Source organism: Neoarius graeffei, chromosome 1 (genome assembly GCF_027579695.1).
Source record: "Neoarius graeffei isolate fNeoGra1 chromosome 1, fNeoGra1.pri, whole genome shotgun sequence".
Taxonomy (NCBI): Eukaryota; Metazoa; Chordata; class Actinopteri; order Siluriformes; family Ariidae; genus Neoarius; species Neoarius graeffei.
The window spans coordinates 114,707,947-114,720,852 of NC_083569.1; the positions used below are offsets into that span (position 1 = coordinate 114,707,947).

A 12,906-nucleotide genomic window follows, 5' to 3' on the forward strand; every position below is an offset into this window, starting at 1 on the left:
AGACTTGGGTTTATCTTTATTTAACCATTAAGAAAAACAGACTGACCCAGTTACAGATAAACAATATAAACAAAACAACCATCCATGCAAGCACAGCAGACAAGGACACACAGATATCTGCAATGGGCAGCCACAGATTTTTTGGCACTTTCTCACACAATAATAAATTTAACATAATCTCTTTATATTACTAGGTAAATTCCATATACATAAAGTCAATGTCCAAGGCAACCAACCCCCTCATTTCCATTATTTTTAATTGAATTAAAAATGTATTGAGTCTGTCACATATCGAATCCAACAAAAAGTGCTTATCAGCTATTCAATTTTATTCAAATTACATTCAGTGAAATTGTTTGTCATTTCAATTTGCCCTGTTTTATATCTCCCTTTCTTTCTTTAAACTTATTGCTTACATCCTGTTTATGTTAAGCAGTACCCTCTCTCTCTTTATTGATGTCATCCTACAGTCTCTTCTCGAGCAAGGCGTGGTGAGACCGTGTACCAGCTCGTACAATACACCTGTCAATCCAGTACCTAAACCTGATGGCACCTGGCATTTTACACAGGATTTATGTAAGATTAATGAATTGATTGTCCCTGTTGCACCCATTGTACCTGACATTTCTTCTGTAATGTCACAGGTTCCTGCTCATTATTGCTGTTTTTCTGTTATTGATCTCTGTTCTGCCTTTGTCATGCACAGGGGGAGACAGTATACTTGGACACATTTGCTTCAAGGTTTTATTGATTATCCTGCTGCTTTCTCAGCCGTAATTCATAACGCACTCTGTGACCTCCCCCAGGGCTCTGTGGTCCTGCAGTACGCAGACAATCTTCTGGTATCTGCTGAGTCACCAGAAATCTGCCAAGACGCCTCCTTACGCCTGCTCCAACATCTGGCGCACGAGGGCTTTAAGGTTTCCAGGACCAAGCTGCAATATTGCATGGACACTTAAGTATTTGGGGTTTGAACTTTATCAATTACTGCAGACAATGTATCCCTGACTGCTCTTTATATGACAAGATTCTCCGTTTTTCAATCTCTCATCACGATCCACTGCAACATCCTTTGACCTGGACTGACGCTATGGTGGACACTTATCACTCTCTCAGAAGCGCTCTTTGTTCCGCCCCGGCCCTGGGTTTACCCGACTACTCCAAGCCCTTCCATTCCTATGCCTGTGAACACCAAGGCACAGCCTCTGCGGTGTTGGCCCAGGAGCGGGGGGGGGGGGGGGGGGGGGGGGGTGCGTCCTTGTGCGGTTTTTATCTAAAACGTAAGACACTGTTGCTCAAGGCTTACCTGCGTGTCTAAGGGCCATCTCCGCATGTGCTTTGATGGTTTTAGATGCGGAAAAATTGGTTTTGTCTCACTCACTGATCTTGCACTCATCACATCAAGTTAAACAGGTGTTGCAAAATTTACAGACCCAACATATGACTGCACAGCGCCACATCCTCTTTTGATACTGTAGGTCATGCTCTCGCACGCCTCCGTAATTCTCGGGATGACACTCTGGGTGACATTGATTGTCTGTCTGAAATCATACATACATACTACTAGTATCAGGCCCGATCTCTCCTCCAGCCCTCTAGGGATGGGGGAAGTATTCTTTGTTGATGGTTCTTGTTCTAAACCCTCAGATGGTGTTTTCCTCTGTAGTTACTCTGTGTGTTCACTGCCTGATATTGTGCATGAGGTATACGCTCTTCCTTTCTCCTTGGCTCAAGCAGCTGAGTTGTAATTTGTCCGTATTGCTGCCTGTATTTTGTCCGTTTAAATATCTCCTGGTGATTGTGGACAAATTCTCTAAATGGGTAGAAGCTTTTCCCTGTTCTCGAGAGAACACGACGGTAGTTACTCGTATTCTGGCAAAATAAATAATACCTAGTTATAATAATAATAAGAATACATTTTATTTATAAGCGCCTTTCAAGGTACCCAAGGACATTGAACAGTAAAAAAAAAAACAATAAAAGCAGAATAAAATAATAAAATAATAAGAAATCAATAATAATAATAATAATTAGTTATAGTTATGGAGTTCCAGATGCCATAGACTCAGACAAAGGTACCCCTTTTACCTCAAAAGTCACACAAGACCTTTGTAAGTATCTCTCACTAAACTGGTGTTTTCACATTCCGTACCACCCTCAATCCTCTGCTATCATAGAACATACTAATCGAACATTGAAAGACAAACTAAGGCCATGCAGGCCACAGGTTCAAAAAATTGGGTAGACTTATTGCCAGCCACTCTGGCTGAAATTCGTATGACACCAAGACCTAGGCTAGGGGGATACTACCCCTATGAAATAATTTTTGGAAGACCTTTCCCTCTCCCCTGGAAGAAGGGAACTCCGTCTCTGGGTACCTCTGATTTGAGAACACATATGGATGAGTATTCTGCAGCCCTTATAGATAAGTTGCATAAAATTTGTGCCAAGGTCAATAGTACAATATTGTCTTCACCAGCAGCACCCACACACTCCTTCTACGTGGGAGACAAGGTGCTGGTGTGACTTTTTAAACGATTTGGACAATTGGGAGAACCTGGATATAGTGGGCCTGCAGAAATAGTCGCCATTACTTGTACTGCTGTTTTAACTGATCTTTTTCCACAGTGGATCCATGCCACGCGATTGAAGAAGGCTCCATAACAAAGCTGTGTTACAATGACAAGTTTGCTATTAATGTTTTCTCCGTGTCCCTATCCAGTCTCTGTTCTCTTTCTATCTCTGAGCTCTACATAGATTTGATGTGACATTTGTGCAGCCCTGGCCGACTGAGAATCCTCAGATTACTCCCTGCAAGACGTTGTGAACAAAGAGGGGATCTCACGCCCTGTCTGGGACCAATCACCCTCACTACAACCGTGAAAGTCCTCATCACAAGTTTCGTGACCACTCTACTGCTGCTCGAAGCAGGGTTACCCGCTCAAGCTGGACCTCGAGACAACATCTTTTGGCAATTTGCTAACTGGACTGCACGAGCGCACACGAATGGAAGTTATGTCTGTCATCTGATGCCGCCTTCTACTATTATTACACGTCCACCTTTGCCTCTGTTCTGAAGCTCTATTCTTACAGGACTCTGTTCTCACTACTCTGCAGGTCGATATGCCCTCTAATTTCATTTTCCCTCACCGTTTTAGAACAAATTACTCTGAAGGAAATAGCGTGTATTTGGGACAAATTAAGAGGTTTTGAGTTTCTCTAAGCTCCGGTGAGGTGGGACGAGGGCTGATAGGGCATGCCTGCCCTCTGAGCACCAATACACGTCAAGAAGAGCAAGGATTAACTCATACATCTAATCCTAATTCTTGATGTAATCACATGTATGATCAGAATACCGGGGTGTGATACTAGTTGTAATCTCTAGTATCAAAGAGGGGAATTGTAAAAGATTTATTCCTTTGTAAGGATAAATTGTAAGGATTTATTCTTAATTGTAAAGGATTTAGTCTGTGACCCTCTTCAGTATTTTTGTTTAAAATGACAGACCTTCTGTCTCAGCTAGACCCAGTATCTTTGTTTAAAAATTCCATTCTGTCTGCACATTGCTATCATATCATATCAGAACATTTTGTTTATTGATCAGAAATGTGTCATTATGTTTGTTTCAAGATTTACACACACAGCGCCAAGGTCTTCAGTGATGTCACACCTTCACTCACACACACACACATCTGAACATTCCATCAGAACAGTGATGTAATTAAGATGTGACCTGCTCAGACCAAGGTTTCCTACAGTCTCTGAAGCATGCAATGATGTCATACACACACGCATAGACACAGATATCAAAATGATGTCACTCACTCACACCCTCCCCCCATATACACACACACACATCTGCAGTGATGTCACTTCATCCACACAGATAACAGACACATAAAATCCCCTGTATTTTCTTGCCTTGTTGGGGACTTGTGAATAAAGATTGCGAACTTATGGGGTTCCTGTCTTTTTTCGCGACTCACCCCAGAGCGGCTCTGGGCGACACGGGGGGACTGATCTCGAGATGGTGTAATCGCTCCAGCTGAGGGCAAGAGGTGAAGAAACCCAACACACCCATAGACAGTTCGTGCCAGTTTGCGCCTCCTCCTCCTGCTTTGATATTGACGCCATAGCGACGAGTACATCTCGCTGCAAAGGGCAAGCAGCATCATTTCGCACCTCTTCTCCTGCTGGCCAGAGCATGCACGCATCAGTCAGAGTGCAGACCAGACCACCAGAAGCTGGATTGAGTAATTGGACTGAATTTCCTACTTTTTTCAAACTTTCCTGATTGTTATCAAAACAAACAAAACGTCCGGCTTGATTACGTCAGCATTCGAAAGAGGGTGCGCGCCTTTTGACAATCCCTGTGTCTGAAAATGCTTGCTACTCACTATATAGGGCACTGTATAGTGGAGACGCCATTTTGTAGTGCTGTCCGTGCTGAAAGAAGTCAAATTAAAAGTCTCAAATTTGATTTAATAAAAGACAGCAGCAAAGAAGAAAGTATTCAGCCTTGATTTAACCCATTGACGCCTGAAACGCCTGCAAAAAAATGTCTGCAAATGCCTAAGCCAGTTTTTAGAAAAGGTCCCCATCTGCCTGAGGGTTTTCTGAAATAAAAATAATTAATTGAAAACGCCTATGAAAAATTTAATATCTCAGCCTCTGAAGCACATAAAGACATGAAATAAGTTGCATTTAAAAGATAAAATTCTCTGTTTTTATTGGATCATGCTCATTCAGCATTAACACGAACACATTTTTATAAAAAAACAAATCTCAGTCAGATGAGTAAAAATAAGTGTTATATGATTCATTCATATAAAGAACGACATATCAACACAGATCAATTGATCTAAAAACATGTCAACACATAGATTAATTAATCTAACATGGAACAAGGCACTTTGTCATGGGAGAAAGGTGGGAAAGGAGTGAGGAGAGGTGGTGAAAGTCCTGAGGAGGAACTGGAGGAAATGACCGGGGGAAACGACCGGAGGAACAAATTTCCAAAGACTGACACTGACCTCACACACACCCATCTTACACACACACACACACACACACACTACTGTTGTAGAACATGGTGCATGAAGCACTCGCGGTGCAGGGGAATATTGCACTGCCTGCATCCCATCAGTGTAGACCCCGGGCGCACATTGGTGCCAGTGTGCTTTTTGGCACAGTCCCTGCAGGTCTTTCTCTTGTTGTTGATCTGGGCCAGATCATGCCCAGCTGAAGCTCCAGATAGGCTGGTGGGGAGCATCTGGTGGGGAGCACTTCTCTTGGTTACTGGGATGCACAGCTCCATTGTTAAGTCCTCCAACCAGGCTTTGTAGCCACTCTTCCTGTACTTCCATTCATCTCCACCAGCAGATCTGGCAGCCACAAATGCATTGTAGCACGCCACAGACAAAAAAAAAAAAAAAAAAAACAGCCTCCTCCACCACTTCAAAGACCTGTGATCGATTTGGTAGTACCCCACCATCTGGTCGAGCAGGTCTATACCCTTCATATGTTGTTGGTAGTCAGCAAGGCAGGCTGGCACCTCGACCTCCACCTGACGCTGATCCTCGACCTTCCTTTTCACTGACCCCAAAGCCATGGGGTCATGGTGGTTGGACAGGACCATCACTGCCTTGGTGTCCTGCCACACGCACAAGGTCAGCTCATCCTGTTGAGCCACCTGATTCTGATGCCTGGCCATGCCAGCCTGCTTGCTGAGCTCCTTGGTCTTCGGTAGGCCCCTTCCGTTTGCACGCACAGTCCCACAAGCCTGAATTCCCCTTGCCTTCAGGTAAACCAGCAAGGGCACGCTTGTGTAAAAGTTATCCATGTAAACAGACAGGTGTGATCTATAGTATGGGCTGGCCAGGTCGGTGACGATGCGGTGCGCCAGGTTGATCTCCGCCTTGCCCTCTGTGGCCCCAGTATACACATGAAAGCTGGTGACGTAGCCAGTTGTACTTTCAGCCATCACCCATACCTTCACTCCCCATTTTACTGGCTTCATGGGGAGGTACTGCCAGAACGCCAGCCGCCCTTTGTACTTGACCATGGACTCGTCCACGGTCACGATACCATTAACTTCATAAAGGGCCTGGTATTGGTTCAGGAGGAGGTCCAAGAAGCACCGCAGTTTCCATAGCCTGTCCGATTTGTCCACTGCAGGGTCAGTGTTGTCTTGGAGATGTAGATATCTAAAAAACATGATTCAAGATTCAAAAAGTTTTTGCTGGCTGGATTTCTTTATGATGTTTGGTGTCCATGTAAACTTATGACGTGCACGTGTTGGCCATTATTGTTTTTATTTTTGTGTATTGTGCTATGCATATGAATTTATTTATCTATTCCATATGTATTGTTATTTAAGTTATTTATTTATAATTGTATTACTATTTATCAGTGTTGGACATTTGGGACATTTAGGTATTTGGGACATGTAGTTTTGCTTTACGATTCAGGATAAAGTAAAGTTACTGCCCAATACTGCTATTTATTATACTACTATTACTATTGCTATATACTGTTACTATACTATAACTAAAGCATAATCACTATTATTATTACTATTATTATTATTATTATTAGTAGTAGTAGGCCTAGTAGAAGGCTCTAACACTACTTCGGGTACATTACTGGCCATGATGGAGACGTCATTGCAAAATAATAATAATAAATAAATAAATAAAAACCTGCATCATATGTCTTGCATTATGCAATTATACTGTATACTGCAGTAACACTAGTTAAAAAAATTCTAGTTTTCATAGTTTTCATACTGCAGTAATTCGCCGAGGTTTTTTTTTTCATAAGGGTAACGCCACGCAATAAGACACAGAAGTCGTCAGAAGAGAGCGCAAGAATAAATAATTACCTCCAGATCATGTCGAAGCGATCTCGTGCCATCACTCGGGGGACATTTGTCTGATACAGCCACTTGCTCTGTCTCCAGTAATCCCGGCGAGTTGGGTGTTTTATTATCCCAAAAGTTATGCAGAGACCGATGAACAATTTCATCTCCTGTTTTGAGACGGGGCTCCACTTTAAGTTTGATGGTGTGTGGCCACGCATCTGATCAGCATATACATTTGTCTGTGTCACCAACATATCCCAAACTTCCTCAGTGAAAATATTCGAAAATACATCTAAAGGGCTTGCATCTTCAGATATCGGCACCTTCAGCCCAGGTGTCCGAGTGAACTTTTGTTGACGTGGGGGGCAAAATCCATCTGACTGCCAGTCCACTTGGAAGCCTTGGAATTCCTCCTCCTCATCATCCTCTCGAAACAAATCCCACTCCTGCTCTCTATCTAAGGGGTCTTCTGGCACATCTCCCTCTATCTCTTCCTCAATTAAAATCTGTTCACCCCCCTCCAACTCCACATCACTTCCATCGCTGTCACAGCATGTCTCCGCAGTAACCGCAGCCATTTTCGCCGGTGTCAAATAGCTAAACAAACGCACGTGTGCAGAACAGCGAGTATGGCTGATTGATTGACGTTATTGTCGACAAATCACACAAATTTTTGGTCACATGGTCTTAAATCGAAAACACCCACCACGTGTATTTGAACCAATGATTGTGCATTACATGCCGCATGCATCTTGAAAATAATGACAAATCAACAATGCTGCGTTATGCAGCAACCGACATTTGGGGCAATGTTGCGTTATGCAACAACTGGCGCTAGGGGCAATGTTGCGCGATGCAGCATCCGGTGTTAATGGGTTAAAATGAACTGAAAGCTTTTTACTTCCATATCTTGGCAGGCTGAGTGGTATGCTGGGGCACCTCTTGCCAGCAGACCAGGATATCCAGAGGGAACTTGTGCGGTTCAGTGTTGACCTGACTATCCCCAGCTTCAAGGAGGGAGAAAGCATCGTGGAGTGGTGGGGTCATGTCTTCGACAAACCAGACAAGTACCCCTCCCTGGGTGCACTGGTTAAGTGTTGCCTCTCCATCTTTCATGGACCTAGAGTCGAGTCCTCATTTAGTCTGATGAATGATGTAAGTGATCAAAGGAGTGGCAACATGAATGTGGAAACATTTAATGCAATACAGACGGTCAAGTACACGCTGATGTCCAGGGGGAAGACAGCTATGCAGCTCTTTAGAAGGGAGGACATGAAGTTTGGGGAAGTGGACAGAACATTGTGCAAGAACATTAACTCTGCAGCAGCCACATACAAACACCAGCAGAGGGTGAAGAAGGAGGAAAAGCAGCAGCAGCAGCAGAGCAAGTATGGCTCTCAAGCAACTTGCAGTGCTCAGCAGGCCAAGAAACAGAATGCTGAAGGACAGAAGTGAGCAAGGCTGAAACATGTGGCAACTCAGCGAAAGCGGGCCATGGAGACACTGGTGGTCCAGGCAAATAAAAGGAAAAAATGATCACTATTCCTTGTGTGTTCTCCACTTTCTTCATTCTATTATTCGCTTTTTTCCCAGGGCATAATTTCACTATAACTACATGTATTTGAATTTGTATTTGTACTGTATGTCCTTGTGCAAATGTCAATATAGCATACTTAGTAAGGAGGCTATAATATTTATTCTGGGGGAGGACCCCCCCAAACAAAACAACACCAGAGGCCATGTCACCACTCACACACCCTTCTCACCTTTTTCACCCCTGACCTGTTTTCATGCCTGGTTTAATGCCCTAGCATCCCATCAATGGGCTTCCTTGCTCTTATTAGGGTGAAATCCCAGGAGAGTGTGACTTGCCTAAGAAGCTTTCCTGACCAAAGAGGTTCTTTATTCAAATCAAATCAAATCAAATCAAATCAAATCAAATCAAGTTTATTTGTACAGCGCTTTTAACAATAAACATTGTCGCAAAGCAGCTTTACAGAATTTGAACGACTTAAAACATGAGCTAATTTTATCCCTAATCTATCCCCAATGAGCAAGCCTGTGGCGACGGTGGCAAGGAAAAACTCCCTCAGATGACATGAGGAAGAAACCTCGAGAGGAACCAGACTCAAAAGGGAACCCATCCTCATTTGGGCAACAACAGACAGCCTGACTATAATATTAACAGTTTTAACAGGTATAACCCTCAACTGTCCTCATGGGGCCATCCTTCACAGGAGTGGGGCGATAAAACTCCGACCAGACACAGGGCACCAGGATGGATCAAGCAAGTATGAGGGGCAGAAGAGGCCAGCATCTCAATCCCAGGATCAACATGTAACTCAGAGGGACAGATGGGGGGGGGAAGAGAGAGAGAGAAAGAAAACACGTTGTTAGGTATGCCCTAAAAATGACAAGTATTAAATCTGTGTGGTAGGCTCGCAGAGACAAGAGTCTTTACATCAGGCATAACACACAACAATGGCATGTTAATATGGTAAAAAGTATATCATGACCTGCTCTGGCTGGATGCTTGATTGGGTGATGGGAGCACACTCCTCAGCAATGATGAGATGCAGATGGGACCCTTAGGCCTGGCCAAGACAATTCAGTTACATTTCACCGGGTCTGGGACATGCGACAGAATGTCTGATGGCCGATTCCCTGCAGGCTACGATAGCCAGTCGAGGTCCCCACCGTCTCCAACAAAAGATTTCCTGTTGACTCCATGTAACTCAGAGGGACAGATTTGGGGTGGGGGGGAGAGAAAGAAAACACAGGTGGTTAGGTATGCCCAATGTCACCTGAATAAGTAGGAACAGTATACATATTGCACCGAGTACAAGCAGGGACTCCGGCAACTAACTATGACAGCATAACTAAAAGGAGAGAGCCAGAAGGTAACACAGGCATGAGGGAGCCCTGGGACATAAAGCAGCCAGCCACTACACCGTCAACAAACTCGAGTGAGCAAGCGAGTGGGGACTGACAGCATCCATACATCCCAGTTTACCAAAACACTCTATGTCTGAGGACCCTCCAGATCTACTCCTTTACCTCATAAACACCATTAACAAAAGGCTTGACTAAACAGATATGTTTTCAGCCTAGACTTAAATGCTGAGACTGTGTCTGATTCCCGAACATTACTTGGAAGGCTGTTCCATAACAGTGGGGCTTTGTAAGAAAAGGCTCTGCCCCCTGATATAGCCTTCACTATACGAGGTACCAGCAGATAGCCTGCACCTTTTGATCTAAGTAGGCGTGGAGGGTCATAGAGGAGCAGAAGTTCACTCAGGTACTGTGGTGCAAGACCATTTAGTGCTTTAAAGGTCAATAGTAGTATTTTATAATCAATACGAAATTTGATTGGGAGCCAATGCAGTGTGGATAAGACAGGTGTGATGTGGTCATATTTTCTAGTTCTAGTAAGGACTCTTGCTGCGGCATTTTGAACTAACTGGAGCTTGTTTATGCACTTATTGGAACATCCAGACAGTAAGGCATTACAATAATCCAACCTGGAGGTAATGAAAGCATGGACTAGTTTTTCTGCATCATGCAATGACATTAAATTTCTTATCTTTGCAATATTTCTGAGATGAAAGAAAACTATCCGGGTGATGTTATCAATGTGAGTTTCGAATGAAAGACTTGGGTCAATAATCACTCCGAGGTCTTTTACTGCTGCACGTGAAGAAACAGAAAGGCCATCCAGAGTTACTGTGTAATCAGAAAACTTACTTCTAGCTGTATGTGGTCCTAGCACAAGTACTTCAGTCTTGTCAGAGTTAAGCAGAAGGAAATTTATAAGCATCCAGTGTCTAATGTCCTTAACACATTCCTCAATTTTATTAAGCTGGTGTCTCTCATCAGGTTTTGCAGAGACATACAACTGTGTGTCATCAGCATAACAGTGGAAACTAATACAATGTTTATGAATAATATCACCCCGAGGTAACATATATAGAGAAAAAAGCAGTGGACCCAAGACAGAACCTTGTGGAACACCAAACTTTACCTCGGTATGTCTAGAAATATCACCATTTATATCAACATACTGATAACGATCAGTTAGATAAGACCTGAGCCAGGAGAGGGCCATTCCCTTAACTCCCACAACATTTTCTAGTCTATCCAGAAGAATGGAATGATCAATGGTATCAAATGCTGCACTAAGGTCAAGCAACACAAGTAGTGAGACACAGCCCTGATCAGATGCCAACAGTAGGTCATTTACTACTTTAACCAGTGCTGTCTCTGTGCTATGATGAGGTCTAAATCCTGACTGATACATTTCATGGATGTTATTCCTATGTAAATATGAGCATAACTGCTGTGCCACAGCTTTTTCAAGGATCTTGGAGATAAAGGGGAGATTTGATATTGGCCGATAATTGGACAGCTGACAGGGATCAAGGTCAGGTTTTTTAATCAGGGGTTTGATAACTGCTAGTTTAAAGGATTTGGGTACATAGCCAATCATAAGAGAATAATTTATTATTTTTAGAAGCGGTTCAATTACTCCAGGCATTATCTGTTTGAATAGATGTGTCGGTAAGGGATCTAGTACGCAAGTTGAGGCTTTTGATGTAGAGATTAATGAAAGTAATTCAGTTTCTTTTAGGGGAGTAAAACATTCTAACTGATGATCTGATACAGTTATATTGTTAACTACAAGGTCACTTTCATTGTCTAACCTTAAATTAGTAGTTTGAATTTTTTTTCGGATATTCTCAATTTTGTCATTAAAAAAAAAATTCATGAAGTCGTTGCTACTACATACTGCAGGTGTGCATGTGTTGATAGTGGACTTATTCCTGGTTAATTTTGCTACAGTATTAAATAGGAATCTAGGATTATTTTTGTTATCTTCTATTAGGGAGGAGAAATATGTTGATCTCGCAGCACTAAGAGCTTTTCTATATTCAGTTGCGATTTGTTTTCTGAGGCCCAACCCCAGGAAACCACAGAAGGTGGCTGAACAGATATTATTTGAGCAATTCATTACCCATCTCTTATGCCAAGTTTGTCATTGTATGGGTGCTTGTACAGTATCTGGACTTCCAGTTGGGCCATGGAAAGGGGCAGCCTGCCTCCAGCTGGGGACCATTTTGCCCAACATGGTGTAATGGGATGACTGTTCAGTACAGCAGCACTAAAAAGTAATGTTTGACTGGATTTAACTGCACAGCTATGCAAAATGAAAGGCTAAAAAAATATGTCAAAGCTTCAATGAACAGAACCTTTTCTTGAACTAATGTCACCTTGTTGTATAAAGACTCTTGTAACTTCTAGACTTAATTATTGCATAAAGTATAAATAACTGGCTGTGGTGTTGTCTCTTTTAGAAAGCCTCAGCTAGTCCTTATGAGAAAAGAACAAAGTGAGCATATTATTCCATTCTTACTCAATCTAGTTTGGCAAGATTTTAAATTCTACAATGACTACAAAGTTGTTTCACTTTGGTATACCTTCTTTGAAAAGCAGTATACTCCATCCAGCAGGTTAATCTCAAGGGCCGCTTAGTTGGTGGAAATGTTTGTGTTGCATCGCTCCCAAACTCTGGAATAGTGTTTCAACAGGGTTCTCCATGGATTGAAAATATAGGGGGGTGGGGGTCAATCGGATGACCTTGAAACATATTTGCATAAATTTACATATTCCATTTGCATAAAATTTGCATAAAATACTCTCAAATAGTAATCATTTAGAATAGAGGAATCAATTGGACTGGTATAAAACACATCATACATCAAACATTACACACTTACACTTGAATTCATTGTATTAATTAATTTGCACACTTCAGTGCAAATTAATTAATACAATGAATTCCATAAAGCTAATGCAAGAATGAAAACTGAGGTCAACAGATTTCAAATGTAGGCCTGTTTATTAACATTGAGTGCCTGAGGAACAAGTTATAATAACTTAAAATAAAGAGAGGGCCATCTTTCTTAAGTAAACTTTTGCTTCTTTTACTTTTCCCATCTACAACATATCAGACATAAAAAAAAGGTTGATCAATGGCTCAGCAGCAT

The 12,906-nt window shown here is 42.4% G+C and overlaps 2 protein-coding genes across 2 annotated transcripts in view; one reads left to right on the forward strand and one right to left on the reverse strand.

Annotated features, from left to right (window-relative positions):
- Positions 1 to 1,213, forward strand: part of LOC132882146 (obscurin-like) — a 181,504-nt gene extending 180,291 nt beyond the window's left edge. Inside the window, exons 21-22 of the mRNA XM_060915420.1 lie at positions 471 to 576; positions 807 to 1,213. Coding sequence (XP_060771403.1) covers positions 471 to 576; positions 807 to 853 — 153 coding nt within the window. The 3' untranslated portion in view covers positions 854 to 1,213. The remainder of the gene's footprint in view (positions 1 to 470; positions 577 to 806) is intronic.
- LOC132882167 (uncharacterized) overlaps positions 1 to 12,906 on the reverse strand; it is a 244,013-nt gene that overhangs the window by 15,237 nt on the left and 215,870 nt on the right. The gene's annotated exons all lie outside the window — the stretch shown is intronic.